General features: G+C 46.2%; 2 protein-coding genes across 3 annotated transcripts in view; one reads left to right on the top strand and one right to left on the bottom strand.

Moving 5' to 3' along the window:
- Window positions 1–8,810, bottom strand: part of ZNF831 (zinc finger protein 831) — a 298,501-nt gene extending 289,691 nt beyond the window's left edge. The window contains exon 1 of one of the 2 annotated variants that reach the window (XM_068262315.1): window positions 8,673–8,810. The gene's annotated coding sequence lies outside the window, so the exon portion shown is untranslated. Of the gene's footprint in view, window positions 1–8,599 lie in introns of both variants that reach the window. The other variant, XM_068262314.1, reaches the window with a different exon arrangement.
- A 125-nt stretch (window positions 8,811–8,935) lies between these two features.
- LOC137542403 (androgen-induced gene 1 protein-like) overlaps window positions 8,936–26,191 on the top strand; it is a 35,848-nt gene continuing 18,592 nt past the window's right edge. The window contains exon 1 of the mRNA XM_068264288.1: window positions 8,936–9,119. Coding sequence (XP_068120389.1) covers window positions 8,967–9,119 — 153 coding nt within the window. The 5' untranslated portion in view covers window positions 8,936–8,966. The remainder of the gene's footprint in view (window positions 9,120–26,191) is intronic.

The raw sequence follows: 26,191 nt of genomic DNA on the forward strand, positions 1-26,191 counted from the left end.
CTAAGGAGAGGGAAGGATCTGGGTCCTGTAGAGCCTTCCCGTTCCTCTCCTGTTCCGGCTCTTTCCCCCGTTAGCAGTTTCCAACTCGTTGGTTGGAGACTGCTCTCTTCTGTTTCAAGTGGTCTTCGGTTGTCTTTGGCAGCCCGAGACCTCCCCCTCTCGAGCACTCGTGCATGTGCAGGACAGAGCCACTTGTCTTCGGGAAGACTTGGACTCTCAAAGACTTATGAAGCCTCTCACAGCGGGATATTTGAACAGAGAAGCCTGCGGGGGAACAAGGGGACCAGAAGAGGAGAGGGAAGGCTCTATAGGACCCAGAGCCTTCCCTCTCCTTAGGTGAGTATCTGATTTTTTCTTCTATTTTAGCTACAGATTCACTTTAAAACAATCCTAATATGTAAAATAAGAAACAAGTGAAATACTTACCTCAGTAGTGGGAAGTGGATGGTTCAGAGGCTCCCCGGGTCCCCCTGCAGCCCATCACTCCAGCCCGGGATTCCTATATGCCTATTTCACTCAGCAAGTCAAACAGGCTTCTTCTGGCAGTGAACGGCTAAGTCTGGACTGGGCATGTGCGAGTAAGGTTCACACATGCTGAGTAGAATGAAACCTCTCGTGCAGCTTTTTTTCCTCTGTGCAGAGCACCTTGTACAACTGGGCATGTGTGGACCTTACCTTGTCCAGTCCGCATGCACTTGTTCATAGCCATTGCCAGAGGAAGCCTAATTGAGTTGCTGTGTGGTATAGGGACCCTGTGCTGGAACGGTGGGCTGTAGGAGGATCTGTGGACCCCCCATCCCACTACTGAGGTAGGCATGTCACCTTTTATTTTTGACTTCAGGTACACTTTAATGCTTCGTTGAAAAAAAAAAAATTGCTCACAAATGTTGGTGCTGCCAAAAAGCAATGACATGAGTAAGGGGTGATTGTGAAGCATGGGATCAGAGATGGATTACCCTAGGAAAAGCTGTAAATCTGGAATCTGCTTGTGATCCTTTTGTTAAGCTGTGGTGGAAAGAGGTCAGAGAAGGTGGCAGGTGGGCCCATCAACACCCACTAAGCCCCAGGCACCTGCCTAGGTTGCACGGTGGATGATCCTGCTCTGCAAGGGATATCTCTCTCTGGGAAGACAGGACCAATAGAAGTCCAGTAAAAAGACAAGATCAAGTGTTCCTTTAAGTTGAATGTCGCAACTACAGCAAAAATATTGATTATTTTCCTGGAATTCTGTTTCCAATTTCTTGTTCTGAAATGGACAGAAAGGCTGCATATTTCTCTCTCTTTCACAGGACTGTTTAGCCAACGTGTCAAAATGCATAGAATTGCATTGAACACCTTGGACACATTTTTTTTTGACCGGCAGTTAAAAAATTCCCCATATGGAGCGCACTCCTGCCCACTGCAATGCACACAATGCTCCACGGGAGAAATCTCTGAACTGCTGGTCGCTGCAGACTCTATGGCACACTCCACACAGATGGGAGCTAAAGGGGCAAAAATGGCACTCCCCTTAACCCCTGGCTCCCCAACAGCACACTGCATTATGATCCTACCTTATGACGAGGTTCTGGGTGCTCAGTGCAATTTAATTTACTCGTCATAATTTCAGTTTCATTTCAAACGCTGTTATAGCAGAAGCTACGTATGTAATGTTTATTTTATGTTCTATTGTGATACAGAATCACAAAACATCTCCATATTTCAAGCAAAGTTACAGTTTTCTGTTGGACTGTATTCATGGACTTCCTGGAGGTGTCTACATTGTTTGATAGCTGCCCTCTGGTTTTGTAGTCTACTTATCTAGTCTGGGGCTGTATGCCTTTGGATGTACTTATAGTCCATGTCCTGGAATGTTAGGGGCGCTAATGATAGTTTTAAGAGGGCAATGCTATTTGGACAAATGGATAAAGTACACCCTGATGTGCCTGCAAGAAACTCACCTACTTTCAGGTAAAACAGCGAGTCTACACAAACGGTGGGTTGGTCGACTTATAGCACTTTTTTCTTGTACTTCAGTGGGGCTCCCTTCTATTCCTCGAAAAACTAAGACATGCTATACATTGGGTGTCCCTGGATGATTATAAACGTCTGATCTGTGTTGCATGGTAGGTAGGTTGGTTGACTCATAGAAGGTTTTCCTCGTACTCCAGTGGGGCCTCCCTTCTACTCCATGGAAGGCTAAGACGTACTATACATAGGGTGTCCCTGAAGGACCGTGGATGTCTCATCTGTGTTGCATTGCACATTGAGGACTTTCATCTGGTCATTGTGAGACTTTATAGCCTTCTGCCTCCTTAGAATTGCTTAAATGAGCTTTGTTGCTGATGGGTGATTTCAATATGTTCATGGATCCTCACAAGGATAAGATATTACTAAGGGACACCCATGTCCACATGCTGCTACACCGAGGCCCGGTCTGCCCATGATGCCAAGTGAGGCGACTTCCTCAGGTGGCAGAAGTCTGGAGGCAGCACCAGGCAGAAACAGGAAGTGAAGAGAGTGTCTGGCTAACCTATATTGGGGGCAACTGTACCTGGCTAACCTATACTGGGGGCAACTGTACCTAGCTACCAACACTGGGGGCACTTATATCTGGCTACCTACCTAAACTGAGGGTGTTTTCAGGGAGGCTCACCGCAGCTATAACGCGCGGTGCAAATTGTCCGGTTCTGTGTGATCATTCCAATTCGGGGGGGGGGGGGGGGGGGCACATCCTCACAAGTTTGCCTCAGGCAGAAAAAGTCTAGAACCGGCCCTGGCTACACCTACATCCTTGGCTAAGTTTATTGCGAAGCTTCATGGATTGACGCATGAAGACACTTCCACCCTGATGAACACCAGATTATCTGTCATACTGTCTAGCAACCAGCGCCAGGTTCTATCTAGAATAGACTATATTTTGACTCTCGCTCCTGCTAATCCCTTCTATGTTAGATGGTCGTTATCTCCCTTGCTCCATATCTGACCACACTCTGCAGTTCTATTAGTGTGCTGCCTGCAACATGTACGTCCTAAGCTTGTCTGGGGGCTACACCCCTTTTGGCTATCACAAGTCTTAAATCGCTTACTAACATCCCAGGTATGGACTCGGAGTGGGAGGATGTGCTAGAATTGCATGATCATGCCTGAATATCAGTGAATAGGTGATTAATTTAATTTTATATAGTCTGTCAATCTTATCTTACGCCACACGGGATTTCTAGAATCAGACTACCCCTCCTCCAGTCCTAAATGTTCTGCAGCAAGTGTGGATTTCTGGCATATGATGAGGAGCCATGACTGTATTCATAGCTATTGGGGGAGAATCACCCGTCTGCTGTCAGATGTTATGGGGCAAACACAGCTAATGTCCCCTAATTACGTTTATTGGGGGTTCTGCCAGAATAGCAATATTCTAAGTTCCAAAGTATCCTGCTAAGGCCTTGTTCACATTGCGTTTGGCTCGCATGTCCGTCCGCTTGGGCTGTTTTTGAGGTGTTTTTTTTTTCCCGATTGGCGCTTGGGTGGGCGAATCGTTTTTGTGCTTAGCGGCAGGGATGCTCGGATACCCCTTTTAAAAATCCGAATTGATTTGGATCCGGATACCCAGATATCCGGATCCAAATCAGATCTCCGAATCCGAACATTTCGGAATCCGAATAGAATCGAAAAACAAGCCCCATTATTATTATCCGATCTCTCTCTCTCTCTGTATTTATTCTTAAATACGGGAAACGCAATCGCTACACAAAGCGATTTTGTGAGCGTTTTGCGTTTCTCCTATACTTTCCATTGAGGCGGAATCGCCCTGAAAATGGTGCACGCACCAGTTTACTGAACAGACAGCGCACAACCTGCGTTGATATGAACCTTCTCATAGACATTTATTGTACAAGTGTTTGGTGGGCGATTTTAAAAATCGCCCGCGTGTAACAAAAACCCTGAAAACGCCTCCAGTGTGAACAAGCCCTAAGAGAGTCTCTGTTACAGTATATGCCTGAAGTGTTATAACGATGGGTTTGATTACTCCTTGTGTCCCCACAGGACCTGAATGGTTGAAGCTTCCATTTATAAAACTGGTATACAGTATACTCATAGAGGTGCCATGGGAAATGTAATAAGGAATAGGCTAAGTGGGTGGCTTCACCTGTTACTGCATATTATGTTTTTATTTGGACCCTCATTCCAGTGGTAAATGGTCAGACCTGATGTACTATATTGTTTTCGTTTGTATATTAATAACCTAGACTTTAACAATCTTCATTCCTGCTGTGTCTCAGTTTATTATTGCCTGTTGGAATAATCTTGTTCAAAGGCTACCTCCCAATTCTAACTGCTGGAAAAAGGACTATTTAAATGCAATATATGGACATTACCATTGTGAACTTTGCTAACGCCCGTGGTTTTTTCACTTCTCTACTACTATTTGTCATCGTTCTAATGCTTATTGAGAAATTCGATTTTGGATATACCCGTCATATGTTGTACTTTTGCAGCCATGCCAATAAACCTGTTTTTAAAAAATGATGCAGAAATACCTCCACATATATTGGGAACCAGATCTGCAGTGGTGCATAAGTCCTACAATGCCAACCAGATGGAGAGAAAAGCCCTTATCCAATTCACTTTTTCTCCTAGGAGATAATTTTGCGTCTTCTGTTTAAAATAACTTTTCAGCACTCTGCAATTGGAAAAGTACCAAAAAGCAGGTGAAAAAGTACTATGAAAATTATTTGGAGTATTTTCTTTCTGTTGGTTGCTTAAAAGGAATAGTATTGATAAGTGAGTATATCACCTAGGAGAATACTGAAGAAGAAAAAGTGAATTGGATTGGGTTCAAATTCTAATAAGCCCAGCGCAGACAGCTCACAGAAAGCAGCTTATGCTTCCATTGTGTGTCAGTTCTCGGCAAAAGTACTCAGCTCATGTCCTGCGACAGCTGGGATCTATAGTGTGTCCTGTCCCCAGAGCTGACAGTCTGTTACTCACTGGTGGAGGCATAAAGCGCTCTTTGTAGGTAGTCTAGGCAGAAGCCGTTTTACACATATCAGACGTCTTGTCCATCTGGTTGGCATTTGCCTCACCCGCTGAACACCTTGTTCCCACAACATACACAGAGATCTCAGGCATGACGTTCTGCACCATTAATTATACAGTGTATTTGCACTGGCAGGCCTGCTCATAATTATGTATGTTTGTTTCCATGGAAAGTTGTGTTTTGTACCGTATGGCTGTTATATGGCTTTGTATTGCTATATGCCTGTTTCTGTTTATGAGGTAAGGAAGGTTTTAAAAATAAGTTGGTAAAACGGGAGATAGGCAAATAGCGTGACACTGACTTACAATTTGGGTTGTCTATTACTGTAATTATGTGGTTTTGGGAGGGTTCACAGTACGGTCGAGGTGCGCGCCATTTACCCGCTCACCACAAGCGTCCACCTGTTACAACACACGCGGTTTGAAGAAATGGTGCATGTTTTTTACCGCATGCAGGAACCTTATACTAGAAAAAACTGTAAAAAAAAAAAAATGAAACTGAGCCGGGACATATTAGGATGTAAATCTGGTGGTGCGCCTCTGTAAACACCAAAAAGAGTTCTAATCAAAAACCAACAATAGATAGCGTACGACTGTCAGTCCACAACGTGGGTAACACTGATGTAAGCAGCTGATCCCCATGCTCAGAGCAGAAACATCGAAGCGATATAAACGTAACATGGAGAGCCCATGAGAGAAATGAGAACCTTGACTATACGAAACCAGTGGCCGTCCATTTTATTGAAAATAAGCATGGAGCATGTCAGCTCAGGGGACAGGTCATCGAACACGTAAAGGCACCCTTGAGGGGAGGTGACAGGGACATTAGATTATTGCAGAGAGAAGCCTTTTGGATTCATGAATTAGGCACAGTGCAGCCTGGAGGCTTGAACAAAAATAATTCTTTAACTTGCTTCATTAGGGAAAGATAGCATGTATGCTGAATAATAGAGACTAATGGTCATTAATATCCTTTTATGTCCATAGGTTCATTAGCTGTGTCCGTGGCCATGGGATTTTATTATTCACAGGGACACTCCAATTGTATTTTATCATGTCTTGCCGTATATGTTGGATATTAGCATGTCATTATGAGATATATACAGTAACCTGGTTTTGTCTTTTTGTGTTTTCAGCCATGAGGGTTCGACCTGTCCATCATGCCAATGATCACGCCCTGGTGGGTAAGAGTGTGTCAGCGTGTATGCTGCAGTCTACGGGTACTCGTTATTATCGTTCTCCGTATGTGTATTTACTCGTTCGACATGTGTTAGGCATGGCGTGTTCGTTATGCATAATACATGACATCGCATGCACCTGTGGAGAGTTACGTCTCCGTATACTGGAGCATGCAGATTACACGAATAACACTACCATTGTCACATTTAAGAGATGGCAGTTTATCTCGATGCGACGTGCGAGTCTCACGCCCACTGGGGGCGTAATTGATAACCCTTACCCCTGTTGTGACTGTTGCATAGCAACAGGTCACAAACAGCTATGTGACGTACTGCCGGGAAATACGCACACGGGGGGCGGAGCGAGAGCTCCGCCGACAGTGTGCGGAAGCGCACGAAGTCTGGATGCTGTGACTGTTGCATGGCAACAAGTCACGAACACCCCCGCCACGCATTGTCATCAGACACACCCATTGTAGGGCGGAGCGGATGGCTCCGTCATGACTGGGCATAATGGAGGAGCGGCGAGATTTACTGGGTGGGCTTCCTCCACCTATGAGAGAGGAGGGGCGGGGCCCAGGAACGTAGCGCGCGCACGACACTGGCCATGAAGCCAGGTTAGTAACGGCTGCCTGTGGATACGCACATTCAAACGCTGCAGCAATTATTCACAATTTTTTAACAGGGGGTGACCGGCGAACCCCTCATGAGGTATGAATCACAAAGTACAGTAGCGCTGAGCGCACTCACAGCCAATATCAATTAACCCATGGTTTTGATCACAGTATATAATTGTTTATGTGGCATGTGTAAACAACGGAGATGACATCACTGTTTTGCATTATTAGGGGTGTGGTTGTTGGGGATTATGTTAGCTTATATAGGTGGTTGAATTGCATGCATTTGTAACTATACGCCTTGAGGAAGGGGGACCCTGTGTGGCCCCCGAAACAATTGTCGGCTTTATACCTGTTGGTAACGCATGGCTCAATAAAAGAGCGTGAGCTTATTCAAAATCGGTGTGCTGACACATTTTTTGCACAGTTTCACTTGAGACATTGCCTATGTCTCAGTGTCAAGCACCCGACCACACTTTTTTGACGGTGTGCCCTCCGCAACCTCTTTTTTCTTGCATGCTCAGAGCAGACTGGACACCATGAGACTGGAATAATGAGTCATTCCCAGCATACCCTCCAAATGGGGCACTCACCACATGAATAGGACCCTGTGTTAGATGGGTCAGCAGCACATCTGGTCTATCGACCCCCCACCTGCTACTGGGGTATGTTATACTGTACTATCACTGGATTCTGTCATTGGGTGCTATTACTGGGGTGTGCCTGGTACTAGGGTCTGCCTTACTGTGCTATCACTGGGGTCTGTCATGAGGTGATATTATTGGGATGTGACATGAGGTGATATTATTGGGGTGTGCCATGTGGTAATATTATTGGGGTGTGGCCAGTACTGGGGTGTGTCATGGGGTGGTATTATTGGGATGTGTCATGAGGTGATATTATTGGAGTGTGTCATGAGGTGATATTATTGGGGTGTCATGAGGTGATATTATTAGGGTGTTTCATGAGGTGATATTATTGGGGTGTGACAAGGTAATATTATTGGGTGTTATGGGGTGATATTATTGGGTTCTGTCATGAGGCGATATTATTGGGGTGGCTGATACTGGGGTCTATCATGGGGTGATATTATTGAGGGCCGGTCATGAGGTGATATTATTGGAGTGTGTCATGAGGTGATATTATTGGGGTGTGTCATGAGGTGATATTATTGGGGTGTGTCATGAGGTGATATTATTGGGGTGTTATTATTGGGTTCTGTCATGAGGTGATATTATTGGGGTGGCTGATACTGGGGTCTATCATGGGTTGATATTATTGAGAGCCGGGCATTAGCTGATATTAATGGGATGTGTCATAGGGTGATATTATTGGGTTCTGTCATGAGATGATATTATTGGGGTGTTATTATTGGGTTCTGTTATGAGGTGATATTATTGGAGTGTAATGGGGTGATATTATTGGGGTGGTTGATACTGGGGTCTCTAATGGGGTGATATTATTGAGGGCCGGTGCTCCAACGTTTTGCCCTACATTGTCGCAATGTCTGTACATTAGCTGATATTATTGTGGTGTGACACGAGGTGATATTTATTGGGGTGTCATGGGGGTGATATTATTGGAGTGTGTCATGAGGTGATATTATTGGGGTGTGACATGAGATGATACTATTGGAGTGTGTCATGAGGTAATATTATTGGGGTGTAGTCGGTACTGGGGGGCCTCAGCCTGGTACAGCTCTGCTTCCTGTAGGTACAGTAATGTCAGCTCATTTCACTAGCAGGATACAAGCTATAGGCAGGCGGTTCCTCCACACACATGCTGTACCTGGTGTGTATATGCTATATATGGTGAGTATAAATGTCCCCATGAGGAGGATTAGGGGGTCTCCCCGCCTCACATGCTGCCTCTGGACGGTGACAGGAACCTCCATCCTCCTAACAAGTCTCCAGGAAAATGGCGGCGGCGGCAGCCTGACAGAAGAAGGGGCCACATACACAACATCTCCGGTGCCAGCCAATGGCTGGAGCAAGATGGCAGGCTCGTGAGCGTGACAGGAGACGGGGCGGGGCCTCACACTCAGCAGCTTTGGTGCTAGCCAGTGGGTGGAGCAAGATGGCGGGCGCTTGACAGGGGACGGGGCGGGGCTTCACACTAAGCAGCCGGCGCCGGTCAGGTCACTGGGTGGAGCAAGATGGCAGCGCTGCCGGGGCTTGTTCTTCACGCGGGAATCTTGGCCTGGTGTGTGTTTGGCGTGTGGCAGAACGTGCTGGTCACCGACTCTGCTAAGGTGCATGGAGCTCATACCTACGGGGGCCGCTGGAAGTATCTGACCTTCATCAACCAGGTGGGCAAAAACTCCAGCAGGCAAATACCAGGGGCAGCCTGTATACACTGGGCAATTACCAGAGGGGCAGCCTGTATGTACTATGGGGCAATTACCAGGGGCATCCTGTATGTATGGGGCAATTACCAGGGGCATCCTGTATGTATGGGGCAATTACCAGGGGCATCCTGTATGTATGGGGCAATTACCAGGGGCAGCCTGTATGTATGGGGCAATTACCAGGGGCAGCCTGTATGTATGGGGCAATTACCAGGGGCAGCCTGTATGTATGGGGCAATTACCAGGGGCAGCCTGTATGTATGGGGCAATTACCAGGGGCAGCCTGTATGTATGGGGCAATTACCAGGGGCAGCCTGTATGTATGGGGCAATTACCAGGGGCAGCCTGTATGTATGGGGCAATTACCAGGGGCAGCCTGTATGTATGGGGCAATTACCAGGGGCAGCCTGTATGTATGGGGCAATTACCAGGGGCAGCCTGTATACATGGGGCAAATAAACCAGAGGAGCAGCCTGTATGTATGGGGCAAATAAACCAGAGGAGCAGCCTGTATGTATGGGGCAAATAAACCAGAGGAGCAGCCTGTATGTATGGGGCAAATAAACCAGAGGAGCAGCCTGTATGTATGGGGCAAATAAACCAGAGGAGCAGCCTGTATGTATGGGGCAAATAAACCAGAGGAGCAGCCTGTATGTATGGGGCAAATAAACCAGAGGAGCAGCCTGTATGTATGGGGCAATTACCAGGGGCAGCCTGTATGTATGGGGCAATTACCAGGGGCAGCCTGTATGTATGGGGCAATTACCAGGGGCAGCCTGTATGTATGGGGCAATTACCAGGGGCAGCCTGTATGTATGGGGCAATTACCAGGGGCAGCCTGTATGTATGGGGCAATTACCAGGGGCAGCCTGTATGTATGGGGCAATTACCAGGGGCAGCCTGTATGTATGGGGCAATTACCAGGGGCAGCCTGTATGAATGGGGCAATTACCAGGGGCAGCCTGTGTACATGGCGCAATTACCAGAGGGTGTGAGAACGCGGAAAAGCCGCCGCATGTGCTCAGAACAAGGCGGCTGATTCCGCATCCAACGTGGCGGTTTGCGCGCGGGGGCCTACATCTGCCAGTATGGCTAAATGCGGAGGAACCGCCGCATGCTCTGATAGCGGTGCGGCTGGTTCCGCGTCCAGCGCGGCGGGTGGTACACAACACATGTCTGGTGAGGCTGGGACTGATAGTCCACACAGGTTCAGAAGGGCGCGCGCTGAGAGGCAGAACTTTTATGACAGCCAGAAAGGGGTCAGCTGACAATTCAACCAGTTCCCATTGGTCCAGCACTTAGGGGAGGCGCTGGAGAGCGCTGTGCTATATATACCGGGTGCTGGTCATTCACTGGTTGTCTGCCGTTGCGATCACTACGTGGAAGCACTTAGACCTCAGATTCTGTTTTACTATTCTGTTATACTTCAGACTAGTTCCAGGGTGTTGATGATCAACGACCTCACACCCAAGATTAGGGACTTGTGTTACCATTCTGTTATACTTCAGACTAGTTCCAGGGTGTTGATGATCACGGAGCTCACACCCAAGACTAGGCATTGTTTATTATCTGTTATGACTTACTGCTTTCTTGACCACTCTTCTGTTCACTGATTCGGTACTTCGCTATATCTGATACTCTGTTGCCAAACCCAGCTTGCTTTAGGATTACCGAATCAGCCTCCTTTCTTTGTACTTTGTATGTCCGTGTGTTGCCGACCTGGCTTGCCCGACCTTGAGAACTATCTCCTCAGTTAAGAGAGAAGTAATAAACAACAGAGGCGCCAACAGGATAAAAGGAGAAACCGTATTAAAATCAATAAAACAGAGGGGGGCAAGGGTGGACTTACCTCCCCAATATTCAAAACACAACCACTGTGATCAAATGGCAAAAAACATTTAATCTGAACTCCAAGACAAAGAACAATTGCAACGCGTTTCGCGGGTCTCAAGCCCGCTTCCTCAGGCAAAAAAACAAAAAACAAGGAGCAGCTGTAACAAACAGAGAAAATAAAATAAAATAGAAGAATAAAAATATGAAATACGTACAGTAAAATGCGTCCAATAGACAACGTCCAATAAAACGCATACAATGAAAATTACAGTAATGTCCAAGTAAATAATAAACAATTGATGAAATAAACATTACTGCAAGTATAGACGTGTCAATCATGTACATAAAACCAATTTACCGTATTTCGCGCCGTATAAGACGCTCCGGAATATAAGACGCACCCAAGTTTAGAGGGCAAAAACCTGGGAAAAAAATATATATTAAATCTGGTACGTCTATATTCCAGGAGCGTCTTTGAACATGTTGTGTCCTCCTGTGTACCTTATCTCTCCACTTGTGTGCCCCATCTGTCCTTCTGTGTGCCCCATCTGTCCTCCTGTGTGCCCCATGTCTCCCCCATGTGTCCTGTGTGCGCCATCTCCCCCATGTGTCCTGTGTGCGCCATCTCCCCCATGTGTCCTGTGTGCGCCATCTCCCCATGTGTCCTTTGTCATGTCTCCCACATGTGTCGTCCTGTGTCCTGTCTCCCTGTGTCCTCCTGTGTCCTGTGTCCTGTCCTCCTGTGTCCTGGCTCCATGTGTCCTGTCTCCATGTGTCCTCCTGTGTCCTGTCTCCATGTGTCCTCCTGTGTCCTGGCTCCATGTGTCCTGTCTCCATGTGTCCTCCTGTGTCCTGTCTCCATGTGTCCTCCTGTGTCCTGTCTCCATGTGTCCTCCTGTGTCCTGTCTCCATGTGTCCTCCTGTGTCCTGTCTCCATGTGTCCTCCTGTGTCCTGTCTCCATGTGTCCTCCTGTGTCCTGTCTCCATGTGTCCTCCTGTGTCCTGTCTCCATGTGTCCTCCTGTGTCCTGTCTCTATGTGTCCTCCTGGGTCCTGTCTCCATGTGTCGTCCTGGCTCCATGTGTCCTGTCCCCATGTGTCCTGGCTCCCCCACATGTCCTTCTTTGACTGGCTCCCCCGAGTGCCTCACTTCTCCCCCTCTATTTTCCTCCTGCCCCCCTCCATGTGCCCACCTCTCCCGTGTCTCCAATATGCCCATCTCCCCCCCCCCCCCCCTTGTCTCTCAATATGCCCACCTCCCGTGTCTCCGATACTCCCCCCGTGTCTCCGAGATACCCACCGTAAATCCTTCCCCCCTCCGGGTCTGCAGCTGTAGCGGCTTACCTGATACATGCCGCCGCGAAGTCTGCAGACACCCGGCTACTCCATATGTTTCCTCTACTGCGCGGCTACTGATGACGCAATCAGTACAAGCCGCGCAGTAGAGGAAACATATGGAAGTAGCCGGGTGTCTGCAGACTTCGCGGCGGCATGTATCAGGTAAGCCGCTACAGCTGCAGACCCGGAGGGGGGAAGGATTTACGGTTGGCATCACGGGGGGCATATCGGAGACAGGGGGGGAGGTGGGCATCTCGGAGACACGTGGGATGTGCGCACATGGAGCGGGGCAGGAGGAAAATAGAGGGGAAAAGCTGTGGCACACGGGGGAGCCAGGCACAGTGATCGCCCACACAGGCAGGGAATCCCCAATGGCGGCGGGTCGGCGGTTTATATCGGCGGGCGTTCGCAAGTTGGGGATTCCCTGCCTTTGCCGTATAAGACGCAGGGACTTTTTCTCCCCATTTTTGGGGGAGAAAAAGTGCGTCTTATACGGCGGAAAATACGGTAAATGTGGCATGATCATCATATAATTATAAATAAACATATAAATACATATATAAACCATACAAAGAGAAAATATGGTGGTGACACATGTTTCTAAATATACTATTCCTACTTAATGGGAGAAGTAAGGGAGGGGGGGGGGGTGGGTTCTACTTTTCCCTTAGGTGCCAAGTTGTAGTACTGTTGTATCCCTTATCGGGTTCACTATATACCTGTTTTACCCTTAATGCAAAACGGATCCCGGGGGTGTTGGTATCACCCATGTTATAAATTATCAACGATGTCCCATATAATGGAGGGTCTATTCAGGGCTGTGGAGTCGGAGTCGTGGAGTCGGGCAATTTTGGGTGCCTGGAGTCGGGAAAAAATGCACCGACTCCGACTCCTAATGAATTTGTAACTGTAATTAAAATAGAAAATATGATAAAATGTTCTATTTCTCAGATAATAGTCATTAAAAATAATGTGTATATATACAGTAATAGCTGTGCTTAGTCCACAAAAATGAAATAAACCAATCAAAATTAGTTACTTGTGCTGCTTCAATAAAGCAGTCCCCGTATTTTTAAGGTCAGATATACACATCTGATTGTGACTGTATATATGATGTGTACACAGGAATCTCTTATATATACTAAATAACATCTATGCTGTAAGAATAAAGCCTGATGTGTAGCTGTGTCACTAATAGAGATGGTCAATGAGATGGAAATAATTCTGCACTGATGCTGATTTATGCAAATGTATGCACTACCTTTGCTGATGAAATCAAATAATTTGATATGTTGTTAAAATCTGGTTTGGTGACTACAAATTAAAGGGTACCTGAGACGGATGAAAAGTAAAGTTTTATACATACCTGGGGCTTCCTCCAGCCCCCTTCAGGCTAATCAGTCCCTCGCAGTCCTCCACCACCCGGATCTTCTGCTATGAGTCCTGGTAATTCAGCCAGTCAGCGCTGTCCGGCCGCATGCCGCTCCCATAGCCAGGAACATTCTGCACCTGCGCAATAGTGCTGCACAGGTGTAGTATGCTCCTGGCGGCGGAGTGTGTGCATGTGCACTACGCCCGACTGGCTCAAGTACCTAGACTCATAGCAGAAGATCCAGGTGGTGGAGGAGGACAACGAGGGACTGATTACCCTGAAGGCGGCTGGAGGAAGCCCCAGGTATGTATAAAACTTTAATTTCATCTGTCTCAGGTTTACTTTGTTACACAGTAGTACTATACTCTACATATGCACTCCCCACAGAGCTGCAGGGAATCCACTGAGAATGCTGTGCACATTGAACACAGAGGTGTTGTCGGTTTACAATCTCCTCATTCCCCTGCAGAGTACCTGCACATCATTCTTACATGTACCCACACTTACATTGCCTAGGGCCTGATAGATGTTCTTTGTTCTGGTTTGTACCTTTTACAAGTACTCTTACCAAGGACTAGTTTTAGTCTAAAGGGAATAGATATAGTAGTCTACATATCCTTCTCACTTCAGTTGTCTTGTAAAATTCCTAAGCGTTGGCAGTTAAGAGACGAATTTCATGTTACTTACTTTTAATCAACAAAATTGTAATATGCAAATTAGAGGAGTCGGAGTCGAGGAGTCGGAGTCGGTGGAATCCTAAACTGAGGAGTCGGAGTCGGTGGATTTTTGGACCGACTCCACAGCCCTGGGTCTATTACCTTAAATACCTGTTATACCCCTAATGCAACCGGATTCCGGGGGTGTTGGTATCAGACCATGCTATAAATAATCATAGATGTCCCATATAATGGAGGGTCTCTTACCTTGATGTTGTGTAGTAACAGCGCAGCGCCTCTAACGAGCAGGCGCCGCGTTGGCTTTTAATATACTTTCTGATCGTAATCCCAGTGTGAGGCCGGCGGGAAAATTTGTGCGGGGAGCGTGGTCGACTTGTGGCCGTGTCCATGCTGATTGGAGCATGGCGTATAGGTCCCGGCGGCAAAGCGTAAGTGCGTCATGTAAGGGCACACTGTCCGCCACCGCCATATGTGAGGAGGGCATGGTGCTGTGCGGATGTGCCGCTCTGGTTTCCGATTTGGTGGGGGATATAGTGTAATGGGCGGAAGTGTGTGGTACATGGTTAGGCGGAAGTGTGTCATCAAAGGGCACACTTCCCGCTGCTGCCATGTTACAAGAGGGCTATATATCGGTACGGGACATATATCCCATATATACTATATTTGGCAATATGTATGTACATTTTGAACGACAAGAGTTGCTATCATAGTAGAAATGGAATGTAGTAGCAGAGATTAGATGAAAACCAGGATAGTTCCGTATACCCTACTTACTGTACATGGAGGATGGAGCTTTCCATGTCCCACCTACCAGATATATATTCTTATTGTGGGACAAAAATTAATAATAAAATGAATGAGACTGATTATACTAAAATTATGGACTTGAGGAGGCTAATAATACTAGCGTTATAAGGCTAGTTAACCAGTTCGGCCTTTCTGGACGAGCTTTCTCGTCCAGAAAGGCACTGCTGCTTTCAATGCGCCGCTAGCCCCCGATCAGTGAATGGGAATATAATTCCCATTCACCGATCTAACTTCCCCGCAGAAATACCGACGCTTTCTCTCCAGAGAGCGTGGTATTTCTGCCCCCAGGAAACGACTCCTCTGAATTTTGGTTCCTGGATGCGAGATCGTTCGCATCTAGGCCTTTTCTCACTGTGGCCATCTTGTGGCCAAATAGTAAACTGCACCCACATACATTTTTAATTAAAGAATTTGCTTATTTTACATGTAAAATAAGCAGTTTCCCTCCCACACCAAAAATTACCCACATACATTTTTTTATAAAATGTAAATTTGTAAAAAATACAATTTAAAAAAAAACAAAAACAAATAGTTACCCAAGGGTCTAAACTTTTTAAATATACATGTCAAGAGAGTATGTTATTATATTATTTAAAATTATAAGCTTATAAATAGTGATGGACGCAAATTGAAAAAATGCACCTTTATTTCTAAATGAAATATCAGCACCATAAATTGTGATAGGGACATCCGTTTAAATGGTGTAATTAACGGGACAGATGGGCAAATAAAATACATGGGTTTTAATTACGGTAGCGTATATTAATTTCAAACTATAATGGCCAAAAACTGAGAAATAATGAATTTTTTTCATTTTTCTTAATCTTCCTGTTAAAATGGATTTAGAAAAAAATAATTCTGAGCAAAATGTAGTACCCAAAGAAAGCCTAATTAGTGGCGGAAAAAACAAGATATAGATCAATTCATTGTGATAAGTAGCAATAAATTTATAGGCGAATGAATGGGAGGTGAACGTTGCTCGGATGCATGAGATTTTTGGCACTGCGGCGCTGAACCGGTTAATCTAAAAGTACTGAAAGACCTACTCAATGATCAGATTAGGATGGATATATGGTGTTCCACCACCATCTAGTGGTGCACATTGGGTTTTGATATTGGTCATTTAGTGGGAGGGAGACAATATAGGAAAAAAGTATAAATACATATAAAATACATATAAAATTACATCAACGAGATTGATCACTAGGATCAGCTAAGAGACAAATTGCTAATATTGAAAAGAAAAGAAAAGAGAAGAGAAACATAAATAAGACAACATAAAAAGCATTGTAATGTACTTATTACATTAAAACCTCTGTATGAAAAAGACATGCATACATTTTTGGTGTATTATATGTAGGAGAACAAAATAGTAAGAATACAAAAAAAAGTCATACAAAAGAGCGACTGTGAGCTAAACTCTTGACTGTAAAATAATTATGAAACAGAGAGATGAGGTCAGAGGACGGAAAAAGGGGGGGGGGGGGTTACCATGCATTTTGCATTAGCTTCCTCGGGTATTTTCGTTCTCGGAATTTTTTTACCAAAATTTTCGATTGTGTGTTGTAGTCCTTTACATCTGTACAATTTTTATGAATGCGTTGGGACTGGTTGTATGGGGTGTTGAGTGTCCAGGGTCTATAGTGAAAGCTGTTAAAATGAATGTAATTATTGGAATCAACTGTTTTGAAGTGTGTTTTGGTTTTAATTTGACCATGTTGATGGAACAGGACTAGATCCAAAAATTCAATGGATGTTGGGTCATACTGTGCAGTGAAGGACAAGCCCGCTCTATTCCCATTAAGGTGGCTCAAAAATAAGGGTATGTGGGAGGGATCACCCCTCCAAATAAACACCAAATCGTCTATATAGCGTTTGTACATGACTGTTGTCCCGAAAAGGGTTGTTTTGGGAGATGTATGATGTTTCAAGTAGACCCATAGCTAGATTTGCGTAACTGGGTGCGAAGCTGCTGTCCATTGCCGTGCCCCCTACTTGGCGGTATATAGTATCCATAAAGGAAAAGTAGTTATGGGTTAGAATGAATTCAACACACTGTATGAGAAATATTTTTTGTGCCTGTGGCATGTCCATGTCCAGGTTTAGATAATGTTGGGTTGCCTCAATCCCAAAAGTATGGGAGATATTGGTGTACAGTCAAGTTTTTGGACATATTTCTGTAAGTGACAATCTACAAATCCGGAAAGGTTGCAGGTGACTGAATCTATACCTGATATTATAGGTCTGCCGGGAGGCTTGGATAGGTTTTTGTGGATTTTTGGAAGTTGGTAGAAAAAGGGGGTGGCGGGGTTTTCAATTAGGATGAAACTGCGTTCGCCCTTAGTGATGAGTCCCTTCATGTGGGCTTCATTTATAAATGCTTTTAGTTGATTGTTGTATGAGTTGGTGGGATCTTCTGTAAGTGTCTCATAGCTAGTCTGATCATTAAGACGAAGGGATTCCGTCACATAATCCTTTTTATTCAGAACCACTATGCCTCCCCCCTTATCTGCAGGTTTAATGATGAGGTCTGGATTCTTTTTCAGCTGATTAAGTGCTGCTTTTTCGGCCTGGGTGAGATTTGAAGGACAATGACCATTGTCTTTACAGAGTTTTTGGATGTCCTCCAAGGCCAGTGCATAGAAGGTCTCTATGAAGCTACCTTTGGAGGCCGTGGGATAGAACCTGGAACGTCCTTTTAAGGACGTGGTAATACATTTTTCCAGTTCTACCTCCTGTTCATTAATAGTAGCAATAATAGTGTTGGGATCCTGAGTGTATATGGGTTTACAGGTTTTGTCTATTTGTTTAAGAGCGAAATGCCTCTTGAGTGTAAGTTTTCAAACGAAAGTATTCAGATCTGTGAATAGTTCACTTAATTGGGTGTTGTTAGTGGGGCAAAAAGATAAACCCTTGTTCAATAGATTAATTTCATTTTGTTTTAATTGATAATCTGAGAGGTTGAAGATGGATTTTGTGGGTTCATTAACTGGACTCATTACATCCTGTTCTTTTTCCCCCCTTCCCCCTAGATCCCCGTTTTCGGCGTGTTTTAGTGGCCGTTTTCGAATGCTTTTGGGCTGGAGGAAGGTGCGTGATGCTTTTGGGCTGGGAAGTTGCTTGTGGAGCAGGTCCGGTGGATGATTGGTGAGTGAAATGGGAAGGTCTAAAAAAGACTCAGATTGATCACTTGTGTTATCTAGGGACCCCGTGTTGGCAAGTAAATGATCCTCCTCTTGAAGACTTGTATCAGACGTGATCCCAGTGGACTCTTGTGTTCCATAAGTGCTCAATTGGGACAGGGGAAGATCACTGTGAGTATCCTTGGGATTGGTAAAAAGGAGACCACACAGCCACTAAGGGACAGAATAGGGCAACATAGGCGTAATATCACAAAAGGTTTCCCAAACCATAGCCTTTCCAGACACTTCGATAACGTCCATAACAGGAATCCGGTTGGGGTGAATTTCACCGCAATTGAAACCATCAATCCTTTGGGTAGAAATGCAATTAACCTACTAAAAAACAGAGAGATGTTTTGGATTCAGACCTTGAGGACACTGGTACCTACAGGTCTGAATGAACAGCTAGAGAAAACGTTTTAGTCTCTGTTGCCCTGGTCCCTTCTGGTAATTTCCCCCCTCCCCCCTCCCCCCCCTTTTCCGTCCTCTGACCTCATCTCTCTGTTTCATAATTATTTTACAGTCAAGAGTTTAGCTCACAGTCGCTCTTTTTTATGACTATTTTTTGTATTTTTACTATTTTGTTCTCCTACATATAATACACCAAAAATGTATGCATGTTTTTTTCATACAGAGGTTTTAATGTAATAAGTACATTACAATGCTTTTTATGTTGTCGTTTTTTTATGTTTCTCTTCTCTTCTCTTTTCAATTTTAGCAATTTGTCTCTTAGCTGATCCTAGTGATCAATCTCGATGTAATTTTATATGTATTTATATTTTTTTCCTATATTGTCTCCCTCCCACTAAATTACCAATATCAAAACCCAATGTGCACCACTAGATGGTGGTGGAACACCATATATCCATCCTAATCTGATCATTGAGTAGGTCTTTCAGTACTTTTAGATTAACTAGCCTTATAACGCTAGTATTATTAGCCTCCTCAAGTCCACAATTTTAGTATAACCAGTCTGTCACGATCGGTGTAGCAGAGAGAGGGTCTGATTACCGGTGAACTGCAGTATCACCGAAAATGCAGAATATACCCGATTATCGATGATCTGCAGTATCACCGATAATCCGATATAACGCTAACCTCTGAACACCTGAGTAGTGTAAGTGCTTGGTGCAACAGTAATACCTCGAGGACTAAGCCTCAGAAACAAGTGCCGTACAGTATGAAGTACTGCAGCAATACAGATTCCTTCCGAAGGCCTGGACTCTCCGGGGGAGGAGTCAGGCGGAGACTAATAAACAAGCAGGGTTCGGCAACAGGGTATCAGAAATATCGGGGTACAGAATCAGGAGTCAGATGCAGAGTCTAAGAGCGAGCCGAGGTTCGGCAACAGGGTATCAGAATGACAAGGTACAAGATCAGAATACAGAAGAATGGTAACAAGCTTGAGGAACCTGAGGAGCAGGTTCCCAATGAATACAGGTTGGGCCCTGGGGCAGTAAATACAGAGCTGACCCTGTGGAGCAGGTGCCCAGCAAATACAGCGCTGGCCCTGGGGAGCAGGTGCCCAGCAAATACAGAGCTGGCCCTATGGAGCAGGTACCCAGTAAATACAGAGCTGGCCCTATGGAGCAGGTACCCAGTAAATACAGCGCTGGCCCTGTGGAGCAGGTGACCAGCAAATACAGCGCTGGCCCTGAGGAGCAGGTGCCCAGCAAATACAGCGCTGGCCCTGAGGAGCAGGTGCCCAGCACATACAGCGCTGGCCCTGAGGAGCAGGTGCCCAGCACATACAGCGCTGGCCCTGAGGAGCAGGTGCCCAGCACATACAGCGCTGGCCCTGAGGAGCAGGTGCCCAGCACATACAGCGCTGGCCCTGAGGAGCAGGTGCCCAGCACATACAGCGCTGGCCCTGAGGAGCAGGTGCCCAGCACATACAGCGCTGGCCCTGAGGAGCAGGTGCCCAGCACATACAGCGCTGGCCCTGAGGAGCAGGTGCCCAGCACATACAGCGCTGGCCCTGAGGAGCAGGTGCCCAGCACATACAGCGCTGGCCCTGAGGAGCAGGTGCCCAGCACATACAGCGCTGGCCCTGAGGAGCAGGTGCCCAGCACATACAGCGCTGGCCCTGAGGAGCAGGTGCCCAGCACATACAGCGCTGGCCCTGAGGAGCAGGTGCCCAGCACATACAGGGCTGGCCCTGAGGAGCAGGTGCCCAGCACATACAGCGCTGGCCCTGAGGAGCAGGTGCCCAGCACATACAGCGCTGGCCCTGAGGAGCAGGTGCCCAGCACATACAGCGCTGGCCCTGAGGAGCAGGTGCCCAGCACATACAGCGCTGGCCCTGAGGAGCAGGTGCCCAGCACATACAGGGCTGGCCCTGAGGAGCAGGTGCCCAGCACATACAGGGCTGGCCCTGAGGAGCAGGTGCCCAGCACATACAGCGCTGGCCCTGAGGAGCAGGTGCCCAGCACATACAGCGCTGGCCCTGAGGAGCAGGTGCCCAGCACATACAGAGCTGGCCCTGTGAGCAGGTGCCCAGCAGATACAGTGCTGGCCCTGAGGAGCAGGTGCCCAGCACATACAGGCATGAACTATCTCCTAGCGATAGAGATAGTTCTCAGGGTCGGGAAGGCCAAGTCGGCAACTCACAGACAAACAAAGTACAGGATCAGAAGACAGAGGCAGTGTAGTCAGACAGGCAGAAAGTCATAACAGATAATCACAATCAAACTAGTACTTTAGACTATCAACAGAATCTAGCTAAGTGTAGGATTACAGCTCTAGCTGGTCCCGGCACACTTTCGGATCTGACTAAGGGTCTGCGTGCTACCACAAAGTGATTGCAACGACAGGCAACCAGCAACTGACCAAGCAGCAGTATATATAGTTGCTGGACTCTGCTGCCCCGCCCGAACCATTCAGCCAATCATGAGTCCTGCAGGAATCAGCTGACCTTCCTGATCAGCTGACACTTCCTCTGCAGGTATAAAGGTCCTGAATTCAGGCCCGCGCGAGCATAGCTCTCCATCTGCCTAGATGCACTAACAGACCCAGCCACACCAAGCACATGCTACTGCATGCAAACAGCCGCTTTGCTGTCAGGACATGCGGCGGCTTTTCTGCGTTCCACCACACAACCAGACGCAAGCAAACCGCCGCGTAGGACGCGGAGTCAGCCGCCTGCCTCTTGGCACACGCGGTGGCTTTTCCGCGTTTCCTCACACAGTCTCATTCATTTTATTATTAATTTTTTGTCCCACAATAAGAATATATATCTGGTAGGTGGGACATGGAAAGCTCCATCCTCCATGTACAGTAAGTAGGGTATACGGAACTATCCTGGTTTTCATCTAATCTCTGCTACTACATTCCATTTCTACTATGATAGCAACTCTTGTCGTTCAAAATTTACATACATATTGCCAAATATAGTATATATGGGATATATGTCCCGTACCGATATATAGCCCTCTTGTAACATGGCAGCAGCGGGAAGTGTGCCCTTTGATGACACACTTCCGCCTAACCATGTACCACACACTTCCGCCCATTACACTATATCCCCCACCAAATCGGAAACCAGAGCGGCACATCCGCACAGCACCATGCCCTCCTCACATATGGCGGTGGCGGAGAGTGTGCCCTTACGTGACGCACTTCCGCTTTGCCGCCGGGACCTATACGCCATGCTCCAATCAGCATGGACACGGCCACAAGTCGACCACGCTCCCCGCACAAATTTTCCCGCCGGCCTCACACTGGGATTACGATCAGAAAGTATATTAAAAGCCAACGCGGCGCCTGCTCGTTACAGAGGCGCTGCGCTGTTACTACACAACATCAACAGTGTTCTCCCCAGGCTCTTTTAGCCGGGTGCTCCACCCGGCTAGATTTGGTGACCACCCGGCTGTCATCGGCTCACCTCCTCACCACCTCCTATGCTGTAAGCACAGTTGCCCTGCATTTTCAACTCGCCCCACCCGGCTACTTTTTCATGCCACCCGGCTACTATTTTATGCCACCCGGCTGGAAAAAAATTCTGGGGAGAACACTGATCAAGGTAAGAGACCCTCCATTATATGGGACATCTATGATTATTTATAGCATGGTCTGATACCAACACCCCCGGGATCCGGTTGCATTAGGGGTATAACAGGTATTTAAGGTAATAGACCCTCCATTATATGGGACATCGTTGATAATTTATAACATGGGTGATACCAACACCCCCGGGATCCGTTTTGCATTAAGGGTAAAACAGGTATATAGTGAACCCGATAAGGGATACAACAGTACTACAACTTGGCACCTAAGGGAAAAGTAGAACCCACCCCCCCCCCTCCCTTACTTCTCCAATTAAGTAGGAATAGTATATTTAGAAACACGTGTCACCACCATATTTTCTCTTTGTATGGTTTATATATGTATATATGTATTTATATTTATATGTTTATAATTATATGATGATCATGCCACATTTAAATTATTTAAATTGGTTTTATGTACATGATTGACGCGTCTATACTTGCAGTAATGTTTATTTCATCAATTGTTTATTATTTACTTGGACATTACTGTAATTTTCATTGTATGCGTTTATTGGACGTTGTCTATTGGACGCATTTTACTGTACGTATTTCATATTTTTATTTTTATTCTTTTATTTTATTTTCTCTGTTTGTTACAGCTGCTCCTTGTTTTTTGTTTTTTGTATTTTTGCCTGAGGAAGCGGGCTTGAGACCCGCGAAACGCGTTGCAATTGTTCTTTGTCTTGGAGTTCAGATTAAATGTTTTTTGCCATTTGATCACAGTGGTTGTGTTTTGAATATTGGGGAGGTAAGTCCACCCTTGCCCCCCTCTGTTTTATTGATTTTAATACGGTTTCTCCTTTTATCCTGTTGGCGCCTCTGTTGTTTATTACATATTGTTATCCACCTGGTGGATGGGTGTGGACACCCACTCTTTTTCTACTACAGAGAGCGACTTCTTAACCTGAGTGGGGACAGGTCTAACATCCCCATATGCGCTTATAGTGGTTGCCTGATCTTCGGCAACCCGTGTTTGTGTGTATACATCTCTCATTAACTTACTATACCCATCTCATCACCAATAATACACTATTGGGGGCTCCCGTCTCTATTTTTGTCTCCTTACATATGAGTTAAGAGAGAGTTCACAGATCAGTCAGTGACATCTTCCATTGGTGTCACTCACGCTCTGGTCCTTTCTTCTCCCAGTCTGACTCCTCCCTGCGGGAGATTCTCAGGCTGCTGAAAGGTACTCATTCTCTAGTGCAGTATTCCTTACTGCCTTTGTACCTGTCCTCCTGATTTTGTTCTCAAAGTATTTTTTTTTTTCAGCGTGGATCTTCCCTTTAAGATTTCCGTTAATCTGAGGTCATCTCCGCCATTCATCACTGTACGGTTATCTGTGAGATCTTATAATGCACAGCTATGCCGCCACCTGTAACTAATCGTGTGCGTCTGCTCGCTGGGGTCAGCTGTCAAGGACTTGTAATTTTAATATTCGTTGTGGCGGGAATGTAAGGAATGGGAGATACGCGATGGATAAAAGTCTTCAGTCTCATAGTGGCAGTTCTAGTGCCTTAAAATGGGGGTTGTAGTCTCTTCCGCACTACAATTTAATGGTAGCCCTCATCCGAACGTGAATATTTTGTCCTTTTGAAGTGACTCCAGGGAAAAGTGGGACTTTTTAATAGGACAAAATAGGCCCATAAAATGAATTCACAGTTGTGTGCCCACAGACCACGTCTTATAATTCATCCTGTTCATTGAGTGAAATGAAATCTGCCCTCCCTCAATCCTCCTGCATAATTACCAAGGCTGTGGAGTCGTTACAAAAATATTCCGACTCTGACACCTCAGTTTATGAAATCACTGATTCAAGGTACCCAAAATGGCTCCGACTCCTTAGTCCAGGGTTCCCCAAATTTTTTCAGTCAAGGGCAGGGTCAACATACTTCAGACTGCTGGGGGGCCGGAGCATGCATAAAATGTTGAAAAACATTACATTGAATCTAGGTATTCCCCCAATCATGCCCAGAGGAGAACTCCCAGCAGCATTCAGTCATGTGACGCCCGAAGAATGTCTTTGTGCACCAGGCAGTGAAGCATACCCAGGTGACAACCTACCATTCAGTTGGACAGCAGTGTCACCTGATGCAGAATTGGATTGGAAGCCAGCAAATGACTGGCTTCTACAGTATGGATGGGCGGTGCCAGCACTGCTATTCTACATGTGGGCCGCCAATGTTTAAATGTGCAGTGGGCCACATCTATAAGTTATACATTTTGTGTTTGGGGGTGGGGGCAGTGAAAAAGCCACGTGGGGCTGCATTCGGCTCACGGGCCATAGTTTGAGGATCACTGCCTTAGTCTAATACTTACCAGGGCTGTGGATTTTGTACAAAAATCATCTGACTCCAACTCCTCAGTTTATTAAATCTCCGACTCCGGGTACCCAAAATTGCACAGACTCCTCGGCTCCAACGCCACAGCCCTGATCATTTACCTCTTTCCTGTTAATGTACGATGTTGGTTCTCCACAGACAGTTACACTGCAGCGCTCCGGGAGCATAGCTGTAAGTGTAGGGGAGGAGTCCAGGCAGCCAGGTTCCTGGAGGGTGCTTGCCAGTCCTCCCTAGCACAAGTCACATGATTGAAGGCTACACTGAGGTATGTTTCGGATTTACACATTTGTAGCAACTCTCCAGAATAGTTTGTGGAGTCAGGGGTGTAGGAAACTAATTTCAGTGTCAAGGAACCTGGACCCTGGAGTGCGGAGGAGTGTCAAAAGATAGCCTGCCTTCCAGCTGGCTTTCTGGTTTTCCCAGCTTTTGTTTGTGTATGCTGCTGGCTGTCTTGAACCAGGGAACATGGTGTTCGGAGTTCAATTTAGTATGTACGTGGCTCAGCTGTGTAGCTCGGGCTCCTTAATGATAGTTGGCCCATAACCCTTGTGTTTTCTCGAGCTTCCTAAGGGCTTGTTTCCACTATTGCGGTGCGGAATCGCCTGGATTCCACCGCTGCTGAAATTGCATGCGGATGCGATTTCCCATGCGTTTTTTGCCGCGAATTCGCATAGGTGAAGGTATATGCGATTTTAACCTTGTCACTGCCTGTGTGAATTTACATTGGTACCTATGCAAATTCGCTTGCGAATTCGCATGAAAATTCGCATACCATAGCCGCATGCGAATTTCCTATTAAATACATTAGCGGCGATTCGCATGCATTCCACTCGCAGGCGAATTCGTTGGCACTTTTGTGCGTTTTTTTACCACTGAAAAAAACGCACATCAACAACGCTACAGTGGAAACAGGCCCATCCACTTGCATTACATGTGCGAATCCGCATGCGTTGGACGCATGGGGATTCGCAATAGTGGAAACGAGCCCTCAGAAGGTGTTTAAACAGGCCAGTTCCTAAATTCTGTATTCATTTGTGCATACACTTACCCTTACCTTACTTTATCATCAATTTGGGCAACGTTTTGAGGGAAGAGCACTTTATAGACACACTGTGCTGCTCTGACAGGGGAGGAGAGACTAGCACACAAGCGTTTATAGTGTCATGTGCTGTCTGCAGGTCCTTCGGTGGGTGTGGCTTGTGCGTAGTCCTGTGGCGTGTTTGGAGTCCTGTGGCGTGTTTGGAGTCCTGTGGAGTTCTGTAGTTCGGGACACAAAAAACACTGTTTTCTCATTGTTTAGCAGTCTGCCATAGCATTTGGAGGGGTGTACTCATATTAGAATTTCAGCCGAGGTGGTGCAGAAGGATCATCTGAGCTGAGGCTTATCTAGCATGTATACAAGGGTTTATGGAAGTTACTCTTACATCTTGAAAA

The sequence above is a fragment of the Hyperolius riggenbachi genome, chromosome 12 (assembly GCF_040937935.1).
Source record: "Hyperolius riggenbachi isolate aHypRig1 chromosome 12, aHypRig1.pri, whole genome shotgun sequence".
In the NCBI taxonomy this organism is placed as follows: Eukaryota; Metazoa; Chordata; class Amphibia; order Anura; family Hyperoliidae; genus Hyperolius; species Hyperolius riggenbachi.